General features: G+C 45.4%; 3 protein-coding genes across 4 annotated transcripts; 1 reads left to right on the forward strand and 2 right to left on the reverse strand.

Moving 5' to 3' along the window:
* The first annotated feature begins 429 nt into the window (after positions 1-429).
* Positions 430-2864, forward strand: znhit1 (zinc finger, HIT-type containing 1). Its single transcript, XM_062383622.1, has 6 exons — positions 430-531; positions 1235-1329; positions 1471-1546; positions 1766-1845; positions 1933-2102; positions 2482-2864. The coding sequence occupies exons 1-6, from the start codon at positions 507-509 to the stop codon at positions 2501-2503; spliced, it is 468 nt and encodes a 155-aa protein (XP_062239606.1). The 5' UTR covers positions 430-506; the 3' UTR covers positions 2504-2864.
* A 377-nt stretch (positions 2865-3241) lies between these two features.
* On the reverse strand, positions 3242-14483 carry otud4 (OTU deubiquitinase 4). The gene is made up of 21 exons (XM_062383515.1): positions 14109-14483; positions 13148-13231; positions 12475-12525; positions 12295-12341; positions 11935-12007; positions 11399-11480; positions 11058-11214; positions 10784-10835; positions 10572-10674; positions 10395-10459; positions 10059-10159; positions 9661-9755; positions 9423-9582; positions 8947-9073; positions 8780-8848; positions 7904-8564; positions 6663-7811; positions 6481-6521; positions 5490-6141; positions 5269-5342; positions 3242-5068 (listed from the first exon to the last, which is right to left on the reverse strand). Exons 1-21 carry the CDS (start codon positions 14244-14246, stop codon positions 4613-4615), a joined length of 4437 nt encoding a protein of 1478 aa, XP_062239499.1. The 5' UTR covers positions 14247-14483; the 3' UTR covers positions 3242-4612.
* A 2520-nt stretch (positions 14484-17003) lies between these two features.
* LOC133949612 (uncharacterized) lies at positions 17004-25953 on the reverse strand. 2 transcript variants are annotated; one of them, XM_062383539.1, is made up of 9 exons: positions 25762-25953; positions 23351-23860; positions 22784-23008; positions 22011-22655; positions 21610-21670; positions 21464-21534; positions 20201-20249; positions 19529-19723; positions 17004-19188 (listed from the first exon to the last, which is right to left on the reverse strand). In XM_062383539.1, the coding sequence occupies exons 2-9, from the start codon at positions 23607-23609 to the stop codon at positions 18522-18524; spliced, it is 2172 nt and encodes a 723-aa protein (XP_062239523.1). In that variant the 5' UTR covers positions 23610-23860; positions 25762-25953; the 3' UTR covers positions 17004-18521. The 2 variants fall into 2 exon arrangements, with proteins under 2 accessions (XP_062239523.1, XP_062239524.1); XM_062383540.1 differs by lacking the exon at positions 25762-25953 and having other exon boundaries at positions 23351-24416.
* Positions 25954-26151: the final 198 nt, after the last annotated feature.

Raw genomic sequence — 26151 nt, forward strand, 5'->3', positions numbered from 1 at the left:
CTACTTAAACTATTTTTTTTGCCTTTTATTTGTAAGAATGGGTCCTGGTTTAAATTATAGCTCCAAACCTGTCAGAATATTTATTTATTCACATATAAATTTGGTGGATTATATGATTGGCCTTCTCACCTGCCTGGGGAATTTACTGTTATTCTGCTAGTATCTGAGTTCACCTGCAATACTTTATGTATAGACAATCGTTCTAAGTGGGGAGGACAGTCATGTTTCTATTTTACCGGAAGGTGGCGATAAAGAAAGCAGCAACGCACTCAAATATAAACGTTCAATTCCCTCGTTACGTGACGTTGATTAAAAACTATAGTTTCACAGATGTTCCGCCATTTTAAACTTTATCCAAAATTTTACATAACTTTAATTTTTCCTAAATATAAATATGTCCAGGTAAGTTTATCTGAATCAACCAGTGGACGGGGATTGAAAATCAAATCGCGTTTGGTCTTGTTCAGTGTGTCCCCTTGCGGTTGCCGTAGAACCGGAAGAACAACATGGTGCTGGAGAAGAAAACCTCCGGTGAGTTGGTTTCAACGAAAAGATTCAAACGAACGTGAAAAACGCGACGTTACCGCGAATCAACTTTCACGTTGTCAAAGTTAAATCGTCGAGTTTCTATTGGTTCATGGTTTAATATCGTTTTGAGGTCAATAAATGTGGATATTGTTAAATGTTAAAGATTCACAGCAACTCGTTCATTGAACCTCTCTCTCTCTCTCTACATGTTTCTCTACCTCTCTTTGTCTCTCTTTCTCTCTCTACCATCATCCCTCTATCAATCTCTACCTCCCCCGTCTCTCTCTCTCTCTCCACCTGTTTGTCTCTCTCTATCTCTGTCTCTCTCTCTCATCTCTCTCTCTCTCTACCGCCCTCCCTCTATAAATCTCTACCTCCCCCTGTCTCTCTCACTCTCTCTCCACCTGTCTGTCTCTCTATCTCTCCGTCTCTCTCTCTCCATCTCCATCTTTCTCTCTCTACATCTCTCTCCACCTCTCTCTCTTTCCACTTCCACCTCTCTCTCTCTCCATCTCTGTCTCTCTATCTCTGTCGCTCTCCATCTCTCTCTCTCTCTCTCCACCTCTCTCCACCTCTCTCTCTCTCTCTCTCCATCTCTCTCTCTCTCTCGCTCTACCGCCCTCCCTCTATCAATCTCTACCTCCATCTCTCTCCACCTCTCTCTCTCTCTCTCTCTCTCTCTCTCTCTCTCCCCCCCCCCCCTCAGCCCGGGTGGAGGGGCAGCGCCGGGTCTTGGATGAAGCGACTCGTCAGCGGCGTCTCACTCGTCAGCTCGATGCTCTGGAGAAAGACAACTTCCAGGTGAGCCTCCTCATGTTGATCACACAGAGGAGGAGGAGGAGGAGGAGGAGGAGGAGCTCTGGGCCCAGTTAAAGTTCACACACTGGTTTGAACTCTGCTGGTTTTCATCCGGGTCAATGTTGTTGTTTTTACTCTTTCCAGGACGACCCTCTGTCCTCCCTGCCCCCCCCAGGTCCGACTGCTCGCCTGCCCGCCTTCAGTGAGAACGAGGAACCAGGTGAGACTTCATGTCAATCATAACACTGTCTCAAGGGTCTTTACGTCTTAAAGGGACAGTTCACCCTCCATCGGTGTAAGGGTGAGTAGATAATGAGGGGATTGTAGTAAGACAGAACAATTCACAACGAGTCCTGGTTGGACACGTCAGAGGCCGGCGTGCATCTTCTCCTCGCTTCCTCATCATGTGACGCATTTTCCAAATGTTTGTCTCGTCCAGAGAAGAAGAGGAGGAAGACGAGGGGTGACCACTTCAAACAACGTTTCAGGAAAAACTTCACCACCCTGCTGGAGGAGGAGGTAAGTCCCACACCTGCACGCTTTCCCTGCGCTCTCATTGGCTTACACTCTGTCAGCTGACTCCTCCCCCTCTTCTCTGATTGGTAGAACCTGTCGGAGAAGCCGGAGCCCAATTACCTGTCAGCGGCGGCCCCCGTCTCATCGCTGCCCCCCCGTCACTTCTGCTGCGTCTGTGGTTTCCCCTCTCACTACACGTGCACCACCTGCGGGGGGCGCTACTGCTCCAGCAAGTGCCTGTGTACACACAGGGAGACCAGGTTTGTCCCTCTCCTCTCTTTGGTTCTGTTTTCAGTTGATGCTCTGGAGCTACTTTAGAATTATTCCTTAATGTTAGTGATTCGTTATAAAACGTTGTGTTCATCCTACCTGGTTTATCTGCACTGAGGATTTTATAGTCAATGTTTTTCATCTATTGAAACTGGATTTTCTTCATCACACTTCACGTGTGTGGTTTATAAATATATAAAGATGCATGTTGACTATTTCAGAGTGTGTTAAACAACCGTCTCTGTCACATGATCACTAAGATTACACACGCCAAGACTATTAATGAACTGTATGTGACACACGTGAGATAAGCACAGATGTTTGAGGAGTTACTCGGTTGATACCCCACTTTGATCTGTTTCTCTGTAGGTGTTTGAAGTGGACGCTGTAACCGCCGCCTCGTTAACCTGGTGATGGTCCAGAAGGTTCAGGGACACTGAAGCTTGGAGGTTTACACACTGAATCGTTTCATCCTGGTTCCGAGTTTACTGAGAGCACGGGACACGCATGTTACAGGGAGACGTCAGACTGCAGCGTTAACCTGAGGGAGTTGTCATGGGATGAGTCATGTAAGAGCTGCCGTGACAGTTTAAATGACAGAAAATACTTTTTTGTTGTAATTAATGTAAATGTTCCAATTTCTCCTGTTGCTGTCCATGAGGTGTTCTGGTTGTGTCCACAATATGTCAAGTTGTTTTGTAAATAAGGAGGTTGTAGTTTCATCCTTTTATTAAAGAAACATTGAAGTAGAATTCTCAGTCCTGTGTCTTTTTACAGTCGGATATCAAAGTCTCAGCCGTTGTTATAAGCAAAATTATAGAAAGTGAAAGAAAATCCAATCACTACCATCAAGATCCGTGGTAATTTGTCCACTAGTTTTCAAATCATATTTCGAACATAACATTTGACTTTTTATAATTTTTCTTACCAAACTATGACGACAAGCACTGCATGTCTTATGTAAACAAATATTGTCAGTGGTAGGATACGATATAATGAAAGTTGGGCATCAAAATATCAAGTATAGCATGTTGTCCAAAAAAAAAGAGTCATAGGTTAGCAGGTCATCCATTACCACCAAATAATATTATGACCTGGACTTCTAATTAATAAAGAATGGCAACAAAAATCTTTCTTCTGTAAGTTTATTCAAAAATCTCCAACATATTTCAAGTATTCAAATCACAAAATGAGTTTCTCCACGTTTCCTTTTTAAACCAAAGATTTATTAATTCGGTCACACAGAAAACAAACAGCCTTTGTTCTGTACAACAAACAGTGTTCCTCAATCTCAGAAGAAAAATAATTAAGATGGTTAAAAGTGACAAATGTAAGGCACTGAATCTCTACAGTCAATCAGAAGAACAATAAACAATAAACCCAGCAAGGTGAAGAAAGAAATACTAAAACTATTCAGAGGGGACATGAAACCATCAGCAACACAAACTAAATTCTAAAGTCCACATACAGTTTGGCTGCCGTAAACTTTATAGCAGCAATACAAATTTTCTTTAGGCCGTCGTCAAGTACAATCATATGTTGGTTTAATCCAAATATTAATCTGTTTATATTTTGGTCCACGCTACTCACTGAAGAGCCTAATAAACTATTTGTATATTATGAATACAAAGTTTATTGTGACACGTTCAGACATTCTTGAATGTGGAGTGCTTTATGGACATGTTGCATCACCTATGATTAATAGGAATTTTGCAGTCATAAGAAAATTGATACTGTCTGCTAATGCTAAATATGAAGCTAAAGTGAGACAATCGCTAGCTTAGCGTAGCATCAAGAAACAGGCAGCCATATTCCATCAGATATTTAATATGTGCAACGGCAGAGGCATAGGAATTACATTTTGTGGTTTTAACGTTTTTGTGCAGGTTTACATTTTTTTGCTAATGTTAGCCTCCTCCCGGCAGAATCGCATAAATTCTACGTTAATCAAACTCAAATTCCGAGCACAGACATTTGTGATGTTCTCATCCAGTGTCAGTTTGACGCGGAGGATTCCACGCAGCACTAACGTTTTTAAAATCCACAAAGAAAACAAAAAAAAAAAAGAGTTGCAACCATTAGCAGTGACAGAAAAAAAACTAGAAACCATTTTGGCGAGAGATTTCTGTTTTTCGGACAAAAAGCAACGAGACCAAATTACTCACAGATTATATATTTATATACATAAAAAAAAAAGAATCATTGCAGCCCAACACAAAAACACTGATATTCCTTAAATCCATTTTTCAAGGTTTTGTAAAATGTAAACTTGCCCATGCTAACGCTCTATCCTCATTCGCTAGCTAATAGTGAGCTTGATAGTGTTTCTTTGAACAACCGGCTGAAAGATTTGGACGCAGCGAACGCGACACAGAACAACGAAGTGTGTATTTGCCCAACCCAGACCTCAAGGCGGTAGCAAGAAAAAAAGTGCGATCAGAACGAGTAAATAAGGCAACAAAAAAAACTCCACTGTCCTCTCATTGGCTGAGAGCTTGAATCACCATCCTCGCCCACGGTGGGAGGGGCCAAACTGTCCGTGGTTAAAGCCCTCTCCTCCCTGCCTCCTCCTTTGTCCTCCCCTACCTCCATCATAGCCTCCGGGCCGACCTCGCCCTCCTCTGTAGATCTTCTTTGACCCTCTGGGATTCACGTTTGCCGGTTTAAATCCCTCCCTCTCCTCCCAGTCATCCTCTGTGCTGCAGCCCATGGACAGACCCTCCGTCATGGGCATGGTCTGCAGATGTCCCGCCTTGCCGTGCTCCTTTACTCCCAGTCTGGCATACGGTTTGTTGTAGTACGATTGTTTTGGGTGGACCTGATAGAGGCTGGCGTTGTTGTCGCCGGGGACAGTGTCCTTGGGGATGATGCCATAAGGTGATGGAGTACCTGGGGTGCTGCTGGGCTTCATGGTGGTCATGGAGCCAGGGTCATCAGAGTTTGAGACCAGAGTGAGCTGAGACAAAGAAGAGTGTTCAGCATGGTTTAATAATATCACTGTCAATACTCCCACAACTAAATAACATACAACAATAGAAACCTAACACAAACCGACCCAAAATTAGGGTTAGAGATTTAGTTTTCATGATAAATTAAGAAAAACTGTGTTAATGAGCGTCTGCACTAGATTGTGTGTGTGTGTGTGTGTGTCCGTACTATGGGTGTGTTGTTGAGTGGCGGGTCGACCAGCAGAACCGTCCTCCTCTGGCTCTCCCCCTGCTCCTTCAGTGCTGATGGAAAAGAAAAACATCACATTAAAGTCTGAACAGAGGAAATCTGCACTTCAGCTCCCCCTGGTGACAAAACCCTGCTTTAAATGTGTGGACTTCAATTTCATAATTCAAATAAGAACTTATATAATAAAAACATCTGCGTACCAAAATTGTTCACACAAGAAACAACCATTCTGTTGTGGTTAGCATTAGCCAAATTAGCAGCAGCAGAACCATCCAGAGGACCAGGGACCTGTCCAGGCCCATGCCCAGACAGTGCATCTCCATTTGTTGGCTGAAGCTGCTCCATCACCCCCTGGAGCTCGTCAGGGTTGGAAGAGGACTGGTATCCCAGCGAGGAGGGGGGGTATGAAGTCATGGTTGGGGGGTAAAACGGGTGACCTGTGCCTTGACCTGGGTGATACCCCTGAGAAGGAGGAGGAAGCTGGTATGGTGAAGTTGACGTAGGATACCCAACTTGGTAGCTGGAGGTTGAGGGTGGGGGCATTGGGTGCTGTCGCCATTGCGGTGAGTTGCAGGGCATCCTGTGGGGTGGAGGCTGGGTGACGTGGTACCCGGCCTGGTTGAAGGAGGGTTCACTGGGACGGTGGGGTTCAGTGAGAGCGGCTTGGTGGCCATATGGATGCTGCGCTGGCACTGAAGTCTGATGGTTGGGAGGGTATGCCTCCTGGTGCCTGGTGGGAGGAAAATGAGGGTTTGGGGAGGGGGAGCGGGAGGGGAGCTTTGGTTGCATAGAGTGGGCCTGTTGGAGGGGGAGGAGGTAAATGTAGGGGGGGTACATGGGCATGGAGTACGCCTGGAGAGAAGAGACAAGGAGCAGGGATGAATTTCAGTTTCTGATTTTGATGCCAAAATAAGTTTGATTTAATCTTAAGCAACAGTGTAATTTATACTGAGCAACAGCGCCCTCTGCAGCCAATAAGAGGAAACTGCAGAGCAGAAATATCATTTCAAACCTGATTTTATTGAAATGTGTTGGAACATAAAACCATCATCAGCCACAGACTCTCACTCTGTCCTCGTTGAAAGACTTATTCATTTCTCAGGGAATAATTCTTGGATGAATACAGACATATTTAGAGGACTGAATCTCAGAGTGTGTGTTTTTGAACGAGCACTTGGTCAGTTGTCGTACCTTGATGCCCATGTTGAAGAAAAACCTCAAGATGTTGACGTCTGCAGAGGAAGATAAACACTTATCATTCAGTGTACAAAATAACAGTCTAAAAAAATATCAACATAAACACGACAATGATAGTTTCTTTGTTGTTGAATGAATTTATCAGATAAATTTAGACAATCCTTTTCCCAGCTCACCTTGGGGAAGGTCATCCCCCGACTTGATGGAGGAGTAGGGTGGAGTCGGGACCATGTCGCCCTTCTGTCCCCGGGGGAAACCAGGGTACAGGGGGTCCTGGTAGAGCTGGGACAAGTTCTGAAGAGGAACAGCTCCTTGGATGGACTGGGGGTGAGGTGCAGAGAGGAAGTGAGGGTGATGAGCAGGGTGAGGAGGGTGCCCCGGATGGGCGGGAGGTTGATGCGGGGACTCGGGCTGAGGTGGGTGCTGTGGGGATTCTGTATGATTCTCGGTTTGGAGTGAGGGATTGTTTGGTGAGGCGGGGATACAGAGGGAGGGATGTGGGAGTTGGGAGGGATGAGGAGGCTGAGCTGGGTGGCTCTGGTGGTGAGACAGCTGGAGATAACCAGAGGTAGAGACTGGGATGGAGGCCTGGGAGGTGTGGAGATAAGAAGCTCCTGGATGTGGGTGAGACGACTGAATATGGACCATGTCAGACTGGGACTGAGAGGAGGAATGCTGGGGGACAGGCATCTGGTTCGGAGGGAGCGAGGCCTGGGTCTGAGGGAGGGAGGCCTGGGTCGGGGGGAGGTAGGCCTGGGTCGGAGGGAGGTAGGCCTGGGTCGGAGGGAGGTAGGCCTGGGTCGGAGGGAGGTAGGGCTGGTTTTGAGGGAGGAAGGCCTGGGTCTGAGGGAGGGAGGCCTGGGTCTGAGGGAGGCAGGCCTGGGTCTGAGTGAGGCAGGCCTGGTTCTGAGGGAGGGAGGCCTGGGTCTGAGGGAGGGAGGCCTGGGTCTGAGGGAGGCAGGCCTGGGTCTGAGTGAGGCAGGCCTGGTTCTGAGGGAGGTAGGCCTGGGTCTGAGGGAGGGAGGCCTGGTTCTGAGGGAGGGAGGCCTGGTTCTGAGGGAGGGAGGCCTGGTTCTGAGGGAGGTAGGCCTGGGTCTGAGGCACTTCAGTCAGGGGCTGAGGTTGGTGCTTGAGGGGAATCGAAGACTGGATCTCCTTCTGAATCAGGGGCATCTGGATTTGGCTCTGGATCAGAGCAGCCTGATTTTGAGACTGATGCTTTGGAAGACAAGGCTGTGTTTGAACATCTCCCTTGGTCCATGAGGCCGGGGTCAGGGATGTCTGAGGTTTCGCCACAGAAATTCCTCCAGAATTTGGTAAAGGTTCTGAAACAAGAGAAAAGATGTAAAACTTATAAAAAACAGGAGTGACCAGTCATTTCCTGCACGAATGTCAAGGTCTGACTGAGATTTCTTACTTTGTGATGGAGACTCTCGGACCTGAGCAGCATGGTGGATATGAGAGGAGGACAAAGAGGACGGTGGGCTGGGGGAGTGGGGGAGAGAAGAGACGGGTGGGGAGGAGCGGTGGAGGGAGGACGGAGGAAGGAAGCCCTGAGCAGGAGAGGGAGCGATGGGAGCAATGAAGGTTGGAGGTGGTATTGAGGAGGGAGGAGGAGGGGAGGCAGTCAATTTAGGAGGCACTGCGGAAGAGGAGGAGAGGGCCGCTGAAGCAGTGGGGAGAGCCGGGGTGTGGAAGGAGAAGATGGCGGCAGAGCACGGGACAGACTGAGACAGAGCTCCACCCGTCACACAGGGTTTAGCGCTCGGGGCAGCAGCAGGAGGAAGAGAACTTGTTGAGACTCGTGCAGCTGGATGGAGAGATTGTGCTTTTGTTTTAGTCGTCGGGGAAGCACAGATTGGTGTCAGGCCAGGGGCGGAGCCTGTGGGTGAGGCGGTTGTGTTTGTGGAGCTACAGGTTGAAGATGGAGAAGCAGCAGGTTTAGCAGCCGGCAGGTTGGGGCTGGTGGTGGTAGAAGGTGCAGTGGTGACTGTAGTGCTTATAGGTGGGGGGGTGCTGGATTTGGGTCTTTCACCAGCAGAGGGAGAAGCTGCTCGGATGTCATCAACTGGACTCTTCTGTGAAGGAAAGGCATTGGAAACAATAGACTGTAACTAATGATCGATACTTTTTTTAAACGAGTGAAATCTTTCTTCACAGATTTTCATTCATGCTGGTTTTAGTTTGAAAACTGTGGGTTTGTGTTTTAGTTTACGAACCGAAATTTAAAAGTTTGTACTTAATCATGTCATTAAAACAAATAACAAGCCAAACCTTTTTAAAACTCACTCACCGTCTTATTTCCCAGGGATGGTCTCTTCTCGGTTCCTTTCTTCCTCCCTCCATCGCCCTGCGACCCGGTCTGAGGCAAATAAAAATGAATATTAACAATAAACAACATATACTGACTTTCTGTTGTAAGTGTTTCATGAAATACGTCAGTCTGTGTTTTAAACTCACCCCCAGGGCGGGGAAGCTGTGTTCGTCTCGGAGCTGGATCTCAACCAGCGCCACGTTTCTCTCCTCCTCCTCTTTGGCCGTACGCTGCTTGGCTGTCAGACCGATCTCCGACAAGCTCCCAGACTTTCTGCAGGAACACACACAGACATGAAGACGAGGTCATTTGGCATGTTCCTGTTTCCTTGGGAAGTTTTTTTTTTATCTGTTTCTCAATTCGACCAAAAAAGCCTAAGATACTGATTGAAATGTATCGTCTGTCATCTCATCTTACAAACCTTTACTCATGTGTAAATCATATCTTTAAATATATGTTATCATACGTTTCATTGATGTTTTTACTCGACCGATCAAACAACAAATAATAACTCGTTGGCACGTTCCATGAAATTGAAATCAGGGCCCTGTGACGTCTTGAATCAGCCACGTGATATAATCATAAATTCATCTTGGCTGCTTCAGTGTGTTCACTCCCTGACCTGCTGGGTTTGGCCCCTCCCTGCTCCTCTACGGTGGCCTGCGGGGGCCACGAGTGCTGCTTCAGCACACGCCCACTGGAGCCCGGCGGCGATGCCTGGGAAGAGGAGGGCGGCGGGACGGGCTTTCCCCGGCCTCGGCCTTTACCCCTCTCCTCCCAATCTGAAAAAAACAGGGAAACATTTCAGTGGGCCAGGTAAAAACTTTTGTAAATGTGTGTGAGTTTGTGTTTGTCATCACCTCCGCTTCCGTTACTGAGCCTCTTGTCTTTGTTGACGACTGTGCACCAGCTGTTCTCAGCAGCGGGCGGCCGCAGACTCCACAGAGGAACCGATCTACACACAAACACACACACACAGAATGATCTAACGTGCACAAAGCCATAGCTGATGCTGTGTCACTTCCTCTATGAGCTTCACAGTAAATCAGCTGAATGTGAAAGCAGAGCTGGAGGACTGGGTACCGAGGTCAGTAGGTTTAGAAGATCTCAGTTTGGTGACAGTGGATGATAGCAGGTGATATTCATGGTCAGAAGAGCAGGAGCATAACCTTCCGCCATGGTTTTAAGACAACAAATCCACGTGGCTGCTGATGCGTCTGTGTTTTAACGGAATCAATAAAACGTGTGTGAGACCAACCTCTTGCCCAGTTCTTCTATGTGAACTATCACCAGGTTTTCGTTGGGAGGAACTTCCTTGACGGTTGCGCTGTAGCTGCGTCCGGTGCCCTCCAGACGAACCTGTACACGTAATGTGAAAATGCACAAAGATAAACAGATTTTAAAGTAATTAAATAAAAATGGACCAAGTATCTGCACTTTTGAAATATATCTAAAAGGACAGAAACCCGTATTGCATCTGGTAGTTGAAGAAGTCCTGAATATGGTCAGGATTAATAGTGGAGCCCTGATGGCTTCACTTGAGTGGACACAGTCGACAGAACAGCTCACATGTGAATCACACTCACTCACTCACCTGGCAGCGGTCTCCCACAGTGTATTGCATCCCAGCAGCAATGCAGTAATCCATCTTCTGTTGGGCTGAAAGAACAAGTTAACAATAAATGTAAATGTATTAATCCACGGTTTGTCTATAATGAAGGAAAAGTTTTCCGGCTGTTTTTAATGAACTAAACGAGGAAAATCTAAACACCTCTCTTGCTTTTGTTCCAGACGTCAAACTCCACGTTTCTCAGCAGGGTCGGGTTCAGTGAACGTCTCACCCTCTCAGGGAGCTGCCGACCACGCCCACGACCCTGAAAGACACACACAAACACACACACAGAGAGTTACTCTTTGTTTTCAGGCCGGTGAGCAGGTTTATACAGAATTTGATGGCTTTAGGTGTTTGTGTGTATGGGTCACCCTGTGGCTCTGGTTGTTGGGTTTTGTAGAAGTGCTTGTTCCATGGTCCAACCTGTAACACACACACACACACAATGAGATTTCACTCACAAAAAACAATAAGCTGTAAGCAGGTCTCACTCTGCTGATGTGTAAATAACAAAGAAATCAGCCGAGATGTAATTTCATTGTGGAGACAAACTCCTGAACGACCCTCGTACTATTAACCAATCAGGGAAGGCCAAAGTTACAGATTTAATTGAAATGAAATCAAATGAATTGATGAGTTTCCTACCAGAGCGGCTCGTCTGTTTCCAGGTCAGAGCCGTCGCTGCTGGCGCAGGCGGCCATGCTGTCGTCACTCAGGAAGTCGGCGGGTCGGCTGACCCTCTGACACAGAGCGCCGTGGTCGACCTTGAACACGTCTTCGTACAACATCTCGTACACGATGGCTGCAGGAGAAGGTACGAATTTAAATATTTGTGATATGTTACTATTAAAAACGTTCAATTCAATTTTATTTGTGTATGGACAATATCCATACTCTCCAGTCAGTTAACAGAGAGAGTCGGAGAACTGTACTATAATACTAAAGAAGCTAGTTCAGGTGTAACCATGATGACCAGGTGAACTCACACTGACACAGAGCTGCACTCTTGATGCGGCCGATGGGATAAACGCTGTCGTAGTGATTCCCGTTCAAAAAACACAACCGCACCTGAAAGAGAGGGGAAAGAAACACAAGGCGGCAAATATTATCAACAGCCGGTCATTACTGTAACAATAATGAATGTTAATACAATATTGTATTTATTTCTGATGAGTCTGAGTCATAAATAAAGACCCTGGTTACTATGTCAGGAAATGTAGCTATGAAGTAGGTGCTTATGGAAACTAAACATATTTAAATCCTCTCTGAAGTATTATGAAGACGTGTAAAACTACGCCCCCTGGTGACAGAAGACTAGTGTAGGTCTGTGACTGTATCCGTAACACTTTAGATTCAAAACAAAATGTCCACATTCTCATCACTGTTGTTTTGGTTACTCATGTTGTCCACACCACTCTGGAGTTTTCCAGATGCTAGAACACTTTAGATTGAAAACGATGCCTGATTGGTTCACACTGTAATCTTAAATTTGGCTTCGTTATCCTGATGTTTTCAGTCTCACCTTGTCCTTGAAGTTGTTGTCTGTGATGTTGACCGGAGGTTTACCGGGCTCCTGGAAGATCTGGAAGTCCTTCCTACACAGAGGCACAGGAGCGGAGTGTTAGTCCATCAGTGACACGTTCTCCCCTGAGGCATCACAGTCACTTCGGACTTTCTTCTAGTTCAGCAACAGATTTGATTTCTCTCCGTCTCATTTCTTCTGCCGGGAGACCAACTTGTGTTCCTGCTATGAACTTATTTCCTCTGTGGAGATGGAATGTGCTACTACGACTTCCCGACATTTTTTTTACTTTGAGATACAAAAATCCACTCTTATGCCACTGCCGGCTTAAGGAAATCCCCAACGCCTTATTTCACTCACTTGTAGATGGCGGCCAGAGCGTTGATCTCCACCTCTCCGACCCATTGCTGAGAAACAGAAATAATTTATACGGTTCTAACACTTTCATCCAAACATCAGTAAATATGAAGAATAGGACACAGAGCAACCAACTCAGAGGTGGAAGATTAAACAGAGAAATGAGTCTATCGCTGGTTTTACCTGAGGATCCTTAAGTTTACACAGGTACTGCTCAAAGTCTCCCTCGATGAACTGCAACACAAGAGACACTAGTGACGATACAGCGACAACAAAATAACATCTGGATCATCGTGGGGATTTACTGCTTTTCTTTGACGTGACAGTAAATGTCACGAATGTTCAGATGAACTCAGCAAACAATCCTCGAACAATTTTGTGATGAACATTTTTCAGGACTTTAAAGATGGATTCAATGGAGTTTCTAGAAAATGTAGAAAACAAGCTAAACTTTAATTTCAAAGCGAAATAAGGACAATTTACCAGCCATTCAGAGAAAAATCTGTTTTATCAATCATCAATTCTATTACAGCCGAAAGACCAGAATGCATTGCAGCCACATGACACATTGAGTTTGAAACCTCCCAAACACGCCTCATGTTTACAAAAAAATTCTTCCCTTACATTCTACAAATCCTATGAATCATTGACACGTGTATTTCTTATATACACATACAAGCTAATATATTTGTATTTAAAATGCTTTCCTGCTTAATATAAGAATCAGCATCACCTCTAAAAAAAATTCACATGGGACGGACTCTGGTCTCTAAATTTATTAGAGCGTGTTTGCATGTTTACTCAAATATTAAAAATACGTAAAAACATAGTGATTCTGTGTAGACAGTGTACACACCGCCTCGTAGTTTTCTCTGTTCTGCTTCAGGAACTCCACACATTTGGTACGAACTTTAGTGTGAAGGCTTTGACAGTGCAGCACCTGAAAGAGGTCAAAGGTCAACACAAATTACACAGGAGGTCAAAACATCACAATTACAGCTGATTTTACTGTAGAGATGGAAACTGAGAGGACAGTTCATTCGGGGACAACGAGATGAAAATAGATTGTAAATAAACACTGGTGGCAGGCTGCTGTATCAGTCATAAACCTCACCCCATCCAGGAAGTGGAGACAAGTCTAATGCAGTAGATGTTATTTAATGAAGGTTAGAACTCGTTGTGAAATCGTGCTCCATGGAGATTTTACAGGAAGTAGTTTGTGCTGAAATGTGGACAAAAGCTTCTTAAACTCTGTGGAGCACCAACTAAATTAACTCTGCATGACATCACAGCTCTGGAAACCATGTCCTCCATAATAAGGAGACAAAAAAGACAAAGTAAAAAATAAAAAGAAATTGTAAGCACCCAATATAAACGCATGGAAGTATGAAAATATACATGAAACAGAAATAATACTGTGAACTGAATAGTTGCAGTGAAACCGACGCACGCGAGCGACTGACGTGCACAGACACAAGTGTTGCAATGTCATTTACTTATCAGATAACTTCATTTGAGCACTTTAGTGTGAAGACAACTTTAAATACAAAGGGGAATATGTAGTTTACTTGACTTGTACTCGAGGTTACCACTTTTTCGGCTCTACAATGCGCAGTGCATTAGGAGAAGTTGTAATTTGAGGTTATTTTGAATGTAAAGTCTTGAAAAATGTAGCCTGACGGGAGTTCGGCTCCCCGCGGACACACGCTGGCCCGCTCGGAACACAACAAACTGACCCGGGAGCCGCGAGTCACCTGCGCTGGGTTAGCTAATCACATCTTCATGCTAGCAACGCGTTTCCTCTCGTGTCACTTCACCTGCTCGGCGACAGCGCGGAACAAACACGACCCGTCTTTGGCGATTTTCTTCCTGTGGAAGCCGATGGATCTCAGGTAGTCGTCCATGAGCTTCTCGGCTCCCCGCTCCTCACTCGCCGTGTGTCTGCTGCCCTCCATGCTAGCGGGCGCTAGTCACTGAAGCTAGCTGTCGGCTGAGACTTCTCCAAACTTTTACACGCCGTCGGCTCAGAGTTCACTTATGGCCGCTGAAGTGACTTGAAGAACCGCATCTACGACCCAGGAAGCGTCGGACACGGCTGCTGCGGCGGCGGCGGGTGGCTGCGTTAAGTTTCGTTTCCCAGGAAGCTGCGCGCTGCGCATCCCGCTGCTGTTTGTCTCAAAGTGAAAGTAGAAGTTTAGCTCGTGGTTAGCAACCAGGCTAGCACTCAGCGACACGCCCCCTTCTTCTTCTACGGTCTCAAGTTAGACACAACACAACGGATTGCTACACTTCCGGTTTCACCTACCAAGGTAAAAGCCGCCAAAATGTAAACATAGAGCGGTTTAAATCTTAAATTACCTTTAAAATCAAATAAAAAACATGATTTATTAGATTATTTAGAGAACAAAAATAATTTCTAGAGGTGAGAAAGTTGCTCGTGTGGCTTCATCTAATACTAAAACAGCTTCCTGATTTCAAAGTAAAACATTCTACATACATGTTTGAAAATTTCTTTCGCGTGGGCGTGTAGTGCCCGTGAGCTTCAGCGTCGATCACGTGGTCTCTGGTTAGCACTGAATTTAAAGCTGAACACGTGTTTTTAGTTTTACTGTGTTTTGGGTCTCGTCACTTTTTGACAGCGGCGAATTCCCGCGAAATCCTGACACCAAGTGGTCGATCAATCCGCGGGGAAACCACGCCCACCACGAGCTGCGTCAATATGCACGACGTCAGCAAGACCGGAAGAAAAGCTTTATATATAATATCCAGATATTTTTACATCTTCTAAGGTGGAATCAAGTGCAGTATAACACTGTCTCCTCCTGGTTAGCAGATGGGACACGGACCACACTAATGGCGACGTTAAAGGTTCCTCAGGTTTCTGTGATCTGAGGTCTGTGTTCATGTTGACTCCCTCAGGCCGTGACCTTTGACCTTTTGCCCAAAAGAAGAAGAACACAATGCTCTCCTCCTCCTCCTCTTCACCACATCCTCTCCCCCCCCCCTTATTTCCACCTCCTCTTCTGCTTTTTTCATGACCTTGTTTCATCTCCTCCTCCCAGCTCTCCATCTTTTCTCTCACCCTCTCCTCTCCTCTAACACCATTTGCTGAAATCTAATAACGACCTTTGAATTTATGTGGGTGAGAGTTTTTTTTTCCTCCCCCCCACCACGGCCCCCGCACAGCAGGACGATTCGCAGAGCCCCGTGCTGCTCCCGGCCAATCAGCAGGCCCCCCGCGAGCCGCCATGGAGAACTACAACATGCCAGGTAACCATGGTTACACGCGAGGAGGGGACAGGACCCATGGCGATTGACACTTCTCCTCCCACTCGCTGGGTGAGTGTGGTGTGTGACCTTCATCCCTGGTTTCTCTCTGTCGTTAGTGCTCAGACGGTTTAAATAGCGTCTCACCTACCGGCTCATCCACAGAACATAGAACATAAAACATAAAACCCTCAACAATTATACAAAAGACTAAAACCAACAACAACAAAGACAAACAACATCGGGTCGGAGGGGTGACACAGCCCGACCACAACTACAAGACACACTACAACAACACAAGTAGAAGCATAATAACCAGATATGAAATTATCACAGAGACACATAACGATCACAAAGATGCGTTATGCAATGATGACTTACATCACATGACAACAAAAGAGACACAAAACAATCAGAGAGACGCTAAAGGACCACAAAGAGACAAACGACCAGAGGCGCAAAACCAGCATGAAGACACACTGAATAATCAAAGAGACGCAAAATTACCAAAAAAGAGACAAACAACCACAAAAACACAAAGTCACTGAAGAAAACTCATAAAACAACCACAACCATCTTTTCCTTTCCAAACGTGTGTTGATAACTTGACACACACACAGCATCTAATTAATAATGTGACCAGTGTAACCTTTAGTGGCGTACACACAGTATAAACTGCACATATATAAAAACACAGTGTGTGTGTGTGTGTGTGTACAGGCTGAGTCAGATGAAATTAAACTTTATTGATCATTGCAGCAGCGAACACAAACAGGATTCAGCAGATAGGAACAGAAAAGAGAAGCCAGAGGATCTGAGAGGAAGGTGATGTTTGAGTTTCATGCTCGTCTGAGTAAAAATGAAACGTGCAGAACGCAGCACCCCCGACAGAACACACACTTCACATTCCAACAACACGTGTGCAGTGTTTTCTTCTCGCCGGCTCTCTGTCGGTTTTGTGGGACTTAAAATTATCAACACACTTTTAAAAAATATGTAATTTTATCCAAACCTGTATTTGTGAAAAAGTATTGTAAATAACTTCCAAGTCATAACTGGCTGTTTCTGACTAAAGAACACGGACGTCCCTGAAAACCGTGATTTAGCCACATTTACAGGATGTAGTTTATTTTTTAAAGTTTCTCATCAGAGTGGCAATGACGTGAATGCAATGTCGTAAACGTGGAAATCTCTCCTGTCGTTTATCATCGGTCGTGTGCAAAGACTGTAAATAAGATGAACGACGCCTCTTCACGGTAACAAATTGAGCCAATCATCTGGATATGGGCGCCGCCATCAGTCTCAGCTGTCAATCATGGCGTCTCATGAACACTTGAACAAACTTCAGTGTGATAAGAACAATCTAAAATGACAGAACACATTCTGTCTCCAGCCACCAGGAGGCGATCAAGGTGATTTGGCTTCACTTTATTTACAGTCTGTGATCTGTAATGTAAACGCAACATGGAAAAACAAATGTAAAATTGTTAAATTCATTGAACGTTTGTGGTTTTTAACATTACTCGTCTTTCTGGTTTGTTAAGAGTTAAAATAAACATTTTTGATCTCAGTGAACCAACGTGTAGTGCAACTTTAAATGTTGACGAGTCAGACTCTGAGGAGCCCTGTGTCGCCATGTAAACACAAATACATTATTATCAATATACAACACAAATATTAAAAATAGCATCACTGTCTGCCAGAAACCTCGTCCCCTTAAAAATCCCCAAAGCAGGAAGAGACAGAAGTCGTCGTAGATGATTCTCATTCAGGAATATGAACTATTAAATAATTATAATGAAGTCATAAATAAAAATGCCAAAACTTTAAAACAGCTTCTCAGATCTGGATATTTCCTGGTTTATTGTGTCATCTATGTTGAATCATAAACTGAATCTCTAAGTTCTCGCAGCCTGGAGATCTTACATTCGACTGAGCAGATTTAACTGTGATGAAATTAAATGTTGTTGAAGCCTTAAAACAGATTTCAAAAGATTTAATGTTGTCAGATGAGAGTTAAACCTGGTGGAGCTGCGTCGAGTTCTCTAAAAACATGTATGACATGAAAGCGATGACCTATAACATCACAGGTTGATAAACATAATGTTTTTCTGAAACAGGTGAAATTATCTCACATATTTTAGGAAAACTTAGGAAAACTAGACGACTTCTTTCTGGTGATTTTCTCAAAAACAAAAGGACAGAATGAATAAACAATCTTTACATTTAAGCATCTTGAGTGTTTGTTTTTGTGCAAATTGTGACGAGAGGATTTTTAAGTGCAGGGTTTCTGAAAGACTAGAGAGAGAGAGCGAGAGAGAGCAAGATAGAGAGAGAGAGAGAGACAAGCAATAAATATGTCGGTTAAATAGCCAAAGAGTTTAGTGATTACATGAGCAGCTAAAAGCAGGCAGCAAAGATCACGAGCATGATGCAAAAAGTTCGGTAAATTCAAAACGTTCTTTGTGTGTTTTTTCAGTGCATCAAGCATATTTGACATTCTCATACTTAGTGTTGAGTGAAAGTTCCTCAGATACATTACAGAGCTTTACATCCATCACTTTAACAGTCCAGAGGATGGATAGAGGATGGGGAGAGGAAAGGAGGAGAGGAGAAGGAACAAGAAGATGAAACGGGATGTCAAGCAGAGGAGAGGAAATAAGGAGGGAAGCAACAGAGGAGTTGAGAAGAATGGAAAAGAGAAAATTAGAAGAAGGAAGGAAGAGGAGAAGTGTAGGCCAGGAGAGAGGTAACAAGGAAAGGAAGAGAGAGGAGGAAACAAGGAGATGACATAAGATGAAGCATGGCATCAATATAGGAGGAAAAAAAAGGCAAGGCAAGGAAATGAGAAGGAGAGAAGGTCAAAAGAGGAGAAGTGAAGTACAAAAGAGGAGGAAGCAGGGAAATGAGGATGAAAGAGGAGGAGGGGAGTCAAGAAGCGAGCAGAGGAGGACAAAGAAGGTTTATAAAGAGGTTGTCAGACCAAGGTAACAGAGAAATGAGTGTTTGGTGGAGGAGGAGGAAGAGTTGGGGGGCGGAGGAGAGCGAGGTTTCAGAGAGATGAGCGTTGTGATGGGGAGGAGAGGAGACAAATCCCTCCATCCTGCCCGGTCGGAGAGCAAGGGATGAAGAGGAGGAAGGGAGGAGGAGGAGGAGGGAGCAGCAGTGTGTGTGTTGAGCGGTGTGTGCAGCCGCTGGACGTGTTTGTTTGAGCGCTGATTGTCTCCGTGCACGTAGGAGCGGTGCGTGTGCACGTCGCCGGGTGCGTCCGCCGCGCTCCCCCCGACGTGCGCGGCGTGCTTGACCTTGCAGTGCAGCCGCAGACTGTCCCGCCGCTTGGCGCTGTAGGGGCAGAGGTCACAGGTGAACGGCCGCTCGCCCGTGTGCACGCGCACGTGCTCCACCAGCTTGTTGGCTGTCCGCGTCAGGTGACCACACCGGTCGCACCGGTACTGGTTGCCTTGGCGGTGACCCTGGAAGTGAACCAGCAGCTCCTGTTGCCCGGGAAACGACCTCTGACAGATGCGGCAGCGATGCTCGGAGGTGCTCTTCTCCGGTGGGGTTGCCATGGCAACTGCCAGAGCACTGCTGGAGGAGGCGGTGATGGTGGCAGGGGGGGTGATGGGGCATCTGGGAGGGGAGGGAGGGGTTAATGACCCACACACATACCATGACCCAGAAAACACACACCAGAAAGTGAAGTGTTTAATGAACATAGAGATTCTTAAACACACACACACACACACATGCACACACACAGACACACTGACACACACACACACACACACACACACACACACACACACACACACACACACAGACACACACACACACGGATACAAAAGACATTCAGAGGAAAACACAGATAGGGAATAAAAAAAAACTGGAAAAACACAAAAGAAATTTCAACGAAAAAAAACACAAACAGTGAACGTAACCGATTCTGAAAAATGAAATAACAATGCACCACCTCACGTCTCCACTGACGCCGGAGTCGCTGTGTAGGTGCGTGTCGGCGTGAGCCCTCATCTCTGCCTCCTGATTGGTCGAGTAGTCGCACACGCAGCAGCGTAGCGAGAAGGATCCGTGCTCCCATTGGCGGTGTTCTGTCATGTGACTCTGGAAAAGGACACGCCCCTCCATTTCAAACCCGCACACATGACACCTGGGGGGGGGCGGGATGACACACAGCATGTGTCACAGTAGCCATGGCAGCAGATGTTTGATCCTCTCTATGACCTTGATGTTTGATTTCTGCTAATTCTAAAACCTTTTTAAACTAAAGCATTAAAATCTTTCCTCTGCTGAATCTCTTTCTAGCACAAAACCTCATATCGACTTCTCAGATTATACAAATGACTAAACGACAAGAGCAGTGAAGCCAACCTTGTTCACTCCACATGTCGAGATGAGGTTTATTCCTTTAAAAACAATCTAATAATCATTTTTATTTTTTATTTCCAGCTCATAATTAGGACGACGAGTTGCTCCAGTGAAATATCTCAAAAACTGTCGGATGGACACAACCATGAGATTTTAATTATTGAAGTTTAACACATGATGGATTGACCTCAGATTGACCTCAGATTGACCTCAGATTGACCTCACCTCTTACAAAGTGTAAGAACCTTCCCCACTTTACCTGTAGAAGTAACCTGCAGTTGGATCCCTGCTGAGGCCGGTTTGCATTTCTGTGAGAACAAAAAAGGAAGTGTTATATTTCCGATAAGCGATTCAATAAATAATTCTTCCGTCTCCATATTTCCTCTCTTTTTATCTGCGCTCCAAAAACCGACTAATGATGAGACCCTGTGGAAGTTATTATAGGTAGACGTGTTTGTGAGCTTGTGTTTACTCAGATCTCTTCACTATCATCTCTGCATTAAACATAAAGGGCAGAATAAATCTATAACACAGACAGAAACAGCACACTGAAAGTAAAAAGTCATAATTGAAAAACTGCAGCCAAATCCTCCCAGAAGTAATATAAGGGCCGTGGTTAAAAAAAAAATCTGTGAAGCTACATGTATGGGCAGAGATTGGAATCGGATTAATAAATCAATAATAAAACATCTGATTAATATGTATTTTTACTTAATCACAGTTTTTTATGAATTTTAATTTACTTGTAACTGTTTTTTATCATTTTAATTTCTGTTTATATGTTGTGAGTGTAATATTGTGAGTGTACATATGTTATTTGTTGCTGCCTCTTGGCCAGGACTCCCTCGGAAAAGAGGTTTTTAATCTCAATGGGACTTTCCTGGTTAAATAAAGGTCAAATAAAAATAAAATAAATAAAAAAACGCTGCTAAATACTACAACCAACGATTATTTTCATTATTGATTAATCTAATGATTATGTTTGTTGATTATGGGTTTGCTCAATAAAAGCTGTTTTCTGACTACGGCCTGGCTTTTCTTACCTGTGCACTTACACTGTTATATATGATATTATCACATCATACGTGGGAAGCTCCTTGTTACTCTGACTTTTTAGAAGTTTTATAGAAATGAAGTGTATTGTTATGACCGTTGTTGGTTTCGGTCTTGTGGGATTTTGATGACAACAGGAACAAGTTCCGTGGCCTCATCCTTCACTTCTGAGGTGCAGTGTGTTGGACCAGTGGCTGTGTTGAGCCTTTAATCCTCACACTGTGACTGACGGTGTCATTTTTCATTATTGCGTATTACACTGGGATTGGTGAGGCAGCAAATCAATGATAAACATAACAGTGCTTCAGTATATGAATACAAAAACAGTCCCGTGAGATGTCCGTCAGCGTTCAAAGATCTACGCCCCCTCAAACTAACAGGATCCGCTGAGCACGCTCACACACTGATGATGATGGAGCTACTGTGTGTGTGTGTGTGTGTCCATGTGTGTGTGTGTACAGTAAATTACCATGTGGAGGTTCCTGTTTCTTCACAAGTGAGGGGGAACGGAGTGGGTCTCCATTCAGCTTCAAAACAGGGCTGTAGAAACACACACATATTGTCAGAGGTCGGAGGTCAAAGTGTCAGCATCGACGACAGGAAGTGACATATTACCTGCTTCTGATGGGCGGAGTCGACCTGTTCATTGGCTGACTGTTGGATTTACTGACCCTCTCTACAGAAACACAAATACATGGAGTTACCTCCCATACAGCTGCAAAGCAAACTGAAAAAACGTATTCAATGCCCCCTGGTGGTCGAAGGTAGAATGGATTATAAACCTTGCCTCCTCCATGTTAGCAGATGTGATGGAAAACCAGTTGCTATTTATTTATCATATAAAAATTGACAAATAACAATAAACAAGTATCCTTAATGAGAGGATTAAATAAATCAATGTCACCAAGCAGAGAGGTTTTTAGAATCTGGAATTCCACAATTAAGAGTGTAAAAACTGTGTTGAAAATATTTGTGTCACTGAATCTGGAATGTGTGAAGGTGTTTGTGTGTGATACCTGAGAGCTGGTGCAGCAGCGTGGACGCCAGGTTCACCGACATGTCCTGCCACAGCACGGCCCTGAGGCACGGGTCCTCCATCTTGGCTCCAAAGAAAAGCTGCTCCTCTGCCTTTGCTCTGGAAAACACCGGGTCCATCACCTCAGCCTCAGAGAGAAGCTGGTTCTCCATTTTGACACCTGAATAAAACTCGTCCTCCATCTTGACTCCGGAGAGAAACTTTGCTGAGGAGAAAGGCCGCTCTGCAAGTTTTGCTTTAAAGAGAAACTGCTCCTCCATCTTGACTCCAGAGAGAAGATTTGTCATCTTAGTCCCAGAGACGCCATGAAACGGAAACGTGCTGGAACCAGAGGCGGCGCCATCGCCTGTCTTTGAGCCAGAGCCTTCAGTGAAGAAGCTGTCCTCCATCTTCAGACCTAGGAGACACTGTTCAGACATTTTGCCTTCGTGATCCTCGTTTCTGTGGAGACCCTGGTCTTCTGATTTGATGACCAGATGGTGGTTCGCCATCTTTGGGGAAGATGAGGAAGTGTCTCGTGTACCCGATCGATCACGGATGAGGTCAGAGACAGCCCTTGTGTCCACTTCCATTGGTTCTTCCTCTTCTTTGATCCTGACGTCATGGCAGTTCACTTCCTGGCGTTCTGTGATTGGTGGAAAACCTGTCAGTTTGTATCCTGAACCATCACTTCCATATTAAACAAAACTTCTAAGGCAAATTCTACAGTAAATTGTAATTCTATGACTTCAGACCAACACACACACACCGTACCTGCCAGTTTCCTCAGCAGGTCTGAAGCCAGCGTGTCCGTGGTGGCATTGCCATCGGGTGTGTGCGTGAGGGATGGCGGCTCAGGACTCGCCCCAGGGCCGTCTGGAGAGAGAGCGAGGCCCGGCTCGTCCTGCTGACCGCCCCGCACCTGCAGCAGAGCCTCCCGCCGCTGAGGCTCCGCCTCCATTAGGATCCCAGGGTGCACCTGGGCCTTCTGGGTGGCCTCTGAAGAGAGAAGTTCACATTACAGTACATTGACTGTACTTGACTCACAATGACATATTCATATACATGACAAAGCAGTGAATTCTGAATCAATCATTCTATACATCTTTATAAATATACGGTCACTGATCGTCTTTATATACAGGGAGTTATTTTACACATATTTTTGAGAATTTGGATTTTTGCCGAGGTTGTGTATGTTCATTTTGAGACTTTTCTTTACATTTCAGAGACAAATCGATTATTAAAAAATTATTTATGAATTAATAATAATCAACTTTAGCAACCCTATGCATTGAGTCACACAGTGTATGTGTGTGTGTGTGTGTGTGTGTGTGTTACCTGACAGCTTGATGAGAAGGTCTGACGCCATCTTGGTGCTGACATCAGGGCTGAACAGAGAGGTGGCTGCCGGGAAAGGGCTTGAACCTTCGGCGTGTGTGTCCTGTGTGCGTTCCGCATGTGTGTTGGGCACACTTAGTGAACGAGCATCCCCACCAACACTACCACTGGTGTGTGTCTGTGTGTGTGCGTTTGCAGGGTGTGTGTGTCGTTTGGCTGCATCAGAGGGAGGCTGCAACACACTCGACCCACGCTTCATTTTTCAGCGTGTGAGTGTGTGTGTTTGTAAAAAGAGAGGGAGTCAAAACTCAGGAGAGAGGAGGGCAAGCGAGAAGGAAGAGGAGGAAGAAGAGGAGGAGGTGGAAGGTAGGGCTGCTAAAATAAGACAACTGTGTTCTTCATCATATGGAAGTGAGGAGAGCATGATAAAAGAAAAGAGGGAGGAGGTAAAGGAGAGAAAACGAGGGAGGATTTGCTCTTCAGACCGAGCTGCTGCTGCCTCTCATTGACCTGAAAGAGAGAGAGAGAGAGAGAAAGAGAGAGGGAGGGAGGGAGAGAGAGAGAGATGGAGGGAGAGGGAGGGAGGGAGACAGAGAGAGAGAGAGAGATAGAGGGATGGGTGGAGGGAAGGGGCATGAAGGAGGGGGGAGGGAGATAAAGTAGATGGATTGAGAGAGGAAGAGAGGCGTCGAGGACGAAGGCCGAGAGAGGACAGGGAAGAATGGAGACAGAGAGAGAGAGAGAGAGAGAGAGAGAGAGAGAGAGGCAGAGAGAGGGATGGGGAAGATGAAGGGACGAGGCAAAGGAGAGGAGAAGAAAAAAAGAAGAAGGAACATGAACAAAGTGAATCTGTGAATTAATAAATTATTGAATTGAAAAAGGTCCAATAATAAGGGCACAAATCATCCCACGTTATCGCCATGGTAACGGACCCTGCTGAGTCGTCTCCTGACCTTCCTCCAATAAATCGTCAATTATGATCAATAATCATCAATGATCGCTTCCACCTGCCAACAGCTGTTAGCCAGGACAACTTCCTGTCGTTGACACAAATACAACGATTTAAAACAACAGCTGTAGTACTTATTCGAACATGTTTGTGATCATATATAATTGTGGTATTACACAAATAACACAAAATACATACATTTATTATTATTTATTATTTCACTTGAGAAGATGTATTCCTTGTTATTAAATGTGTTTAAAAAATACAATAAAAAACTAAATTAGTTGCAGCCACCTGTAAAAAAAAAAAATTTAATATGAAAGAAAAGTAAATACAGATAAATAATAATATTGGTATTTAATACTGCATTGTAGAAAAGTATCCCCTGTACTTAAGTTATAGAATTAAAAAATCTAACTTTTGCAGGTTCAAGTTAATAACAGCCACCTGTTAAAAAAGATAAATCGTATGTGTTTACTATGTGTATAAACAATATTATATAATAAATATATTTTAAAACAATGCAGGTTGAGAACATTTTAATATGAATAGATAATTAAATTGTAAAAAATTAATAAGATTCTTAATCAATCCACAGATTGTATTTTGATATTGTGACTGTAGGTATATTACATAAGTCAAATAGAGAAAATAATGAAAATTAGAGCTGCAATGACTTGTCACCATCATCTGTTGATCAGAGGAACATTTATACTAATTAAATTGAAACTAGACATTTAAATCTAATTTCATAATATGTTTTACTAATGGAAAATCATTCATTAGATACAAATGATCAAATGGAAGTTGAAACTTCTTTGATATAGAAATCAGCATACATTTGAGTGTATATAGAATATGAATAAACCATGATGATCGTGGCCTCGGTTCACTCTCTACCCTCATCGACCCCAGCCTCCTGCTCCGTCTCCAGGCGACACGGTGCGGGCTCCCGCCGCCGCCGCATCCGACTCAGAGGCGACAATGACCGGGCACCGGTTTCCTCCGCGAGACCCTCTCCTCTCACCAACCTCCACCCGGCCACCTCCCTCCCTCCGCGGCTCCCCCGGTGTCGTTCGGTCGGTGTCAGAGCCCCCGGAGCTCCGCCGTTAGCCGCTTCTCCTCCCCCCTCAACATGGCTGAACGGCCGCGGCGAGTCACAAAGTCACCCCCCGCTGCGGGACGACGGTGGAGCCGCTGACTCCCGCTAATTCAGCTGATTTCTAGCGTGATTCTCTCCGGTTACCGGGAATGAGGGCAGGTGTCAGGGGCCCCGCCGTTGCCCCCCCCCCCCCAGCCCCCCCTCCATGCAACATGGCTGAACGGTAACCCGACCTCACAGGACCTCCGGAGTCTGGCTCACGGGTCAGTTAGCATCGACTACCGGACACCGTCAGCGACAACACGCGCTTAACCAGGACCGGACGCTTTGCTACGGGACCATCTCCCCTCCGTGACTTACCGGTACCGGGAGGGCAGGTGGCGGCGGCGGCGGCGGCGGTGGTGCAGTCCGGGGCACAGCCTGGATGTAGACCGGAGATCTCTTCCATGTTCAGCTGCCTCCTCTTCTCCTCCCGGTTCTCTGACATCACGGCTCCGGTGTCGTTAACGGCGAGAAAGTAAAAGAAAAAAAAATGGAACCGGTTCGTTTCTTCCCCCGAACCCGAGGATGACGGGTCGGTCACCGAGCAGGGCAGATGGAGGTTTCCGCCTCCTCTCCCTGTGTGTGAGAGAGCGAGTGTGTGTTTGTGTATGAGTGTGTATGTGTGTGTGAGAGAGATGCAGTGTGTCCCTTTCCACGCGCCGGATCACCGCACAAGGGCAGGACACGACGGGGGGGATCCCAGGGACA

This window comes from Platichthys flesus, chromosome 24, assembly GCF_949316205.1.
Source record: "Platichthys flesus chromosome 24, fPlaFle2.1, whole genome shotgun sequence".
NCBI lineage: Eukaryota > Metazoa > Chordata > Actinopteri > Pleuronectiformes > Pleuronectidae > Platichthys > Platichthys flesus.

Excerpts from the sequence above, each read along its gene's own strand:
- znhit1 (XM_062383622.1), top strand. The coding sequence starts at position 507 with ATGGTGCTGGAGAAGAAAACCTCCG. Across the intron at positions 532-1,234 it reads GCTGGAGAAGAAAACCTCCG|CCCGGGTGGAGGGGCAGCGC; the intron begins GTGAGTTGGTTT and ends CCCCCCCCTCAG. Across the intron at positions 1,330-1,470 it reads TGGAGAAAGACAACTTCCAG|GACGACCCTCTGTCCTCCCT; the intron begins GTGAGCCTCCTC and ends TACTCTTTCCAG.
- otud4 (XM_062383515.1), bottom strand. The coding sequence starts at position 14,246 with ATGGAGGGCAGCAGACACACGGCGAGTGAGGAGCGGGGAGCCGAGAAG. Across the intron at positions 10,675-10,783 it reads CCAACAACCAGAGCCACAGG|GGTCGTGGGCGTGGTCGGCA; the intron begins GTGACCCATACA and ends TGTGTCTTTCAG. Across the intron at positions 6,142-6,480 it reads TCTTCAACATGGGCATCAAG|GCGTACTCCATGCCCATGTA; the intron begins GTACGACAACTG and ends TCTTCTCTCCAG.
- LOC133949612 (XM_062383539.1), bottom strand. The coding sequence starts at position 23,609 with ATGAAGCGTGGGTCGAGTGTGTTGCAGCCTCCCTCTGATGCAGCCAAA. Across the intron at positions 22,656-22,783 it reads CCTGCTGAGGAAACTGGCAG|AACGCCAGGAAGTGAACTGC; the intron begins GTACGGTGTGTG and ends CACCAATCACAG. Across the intron at positions 21,671-22,010 it reads GCTGCTGCACCAGCTCTCAG|AGAGGGTCAGTAAATCCAAC; the intron begins GTATCACACACA and ends GTGTTTCTGTAG.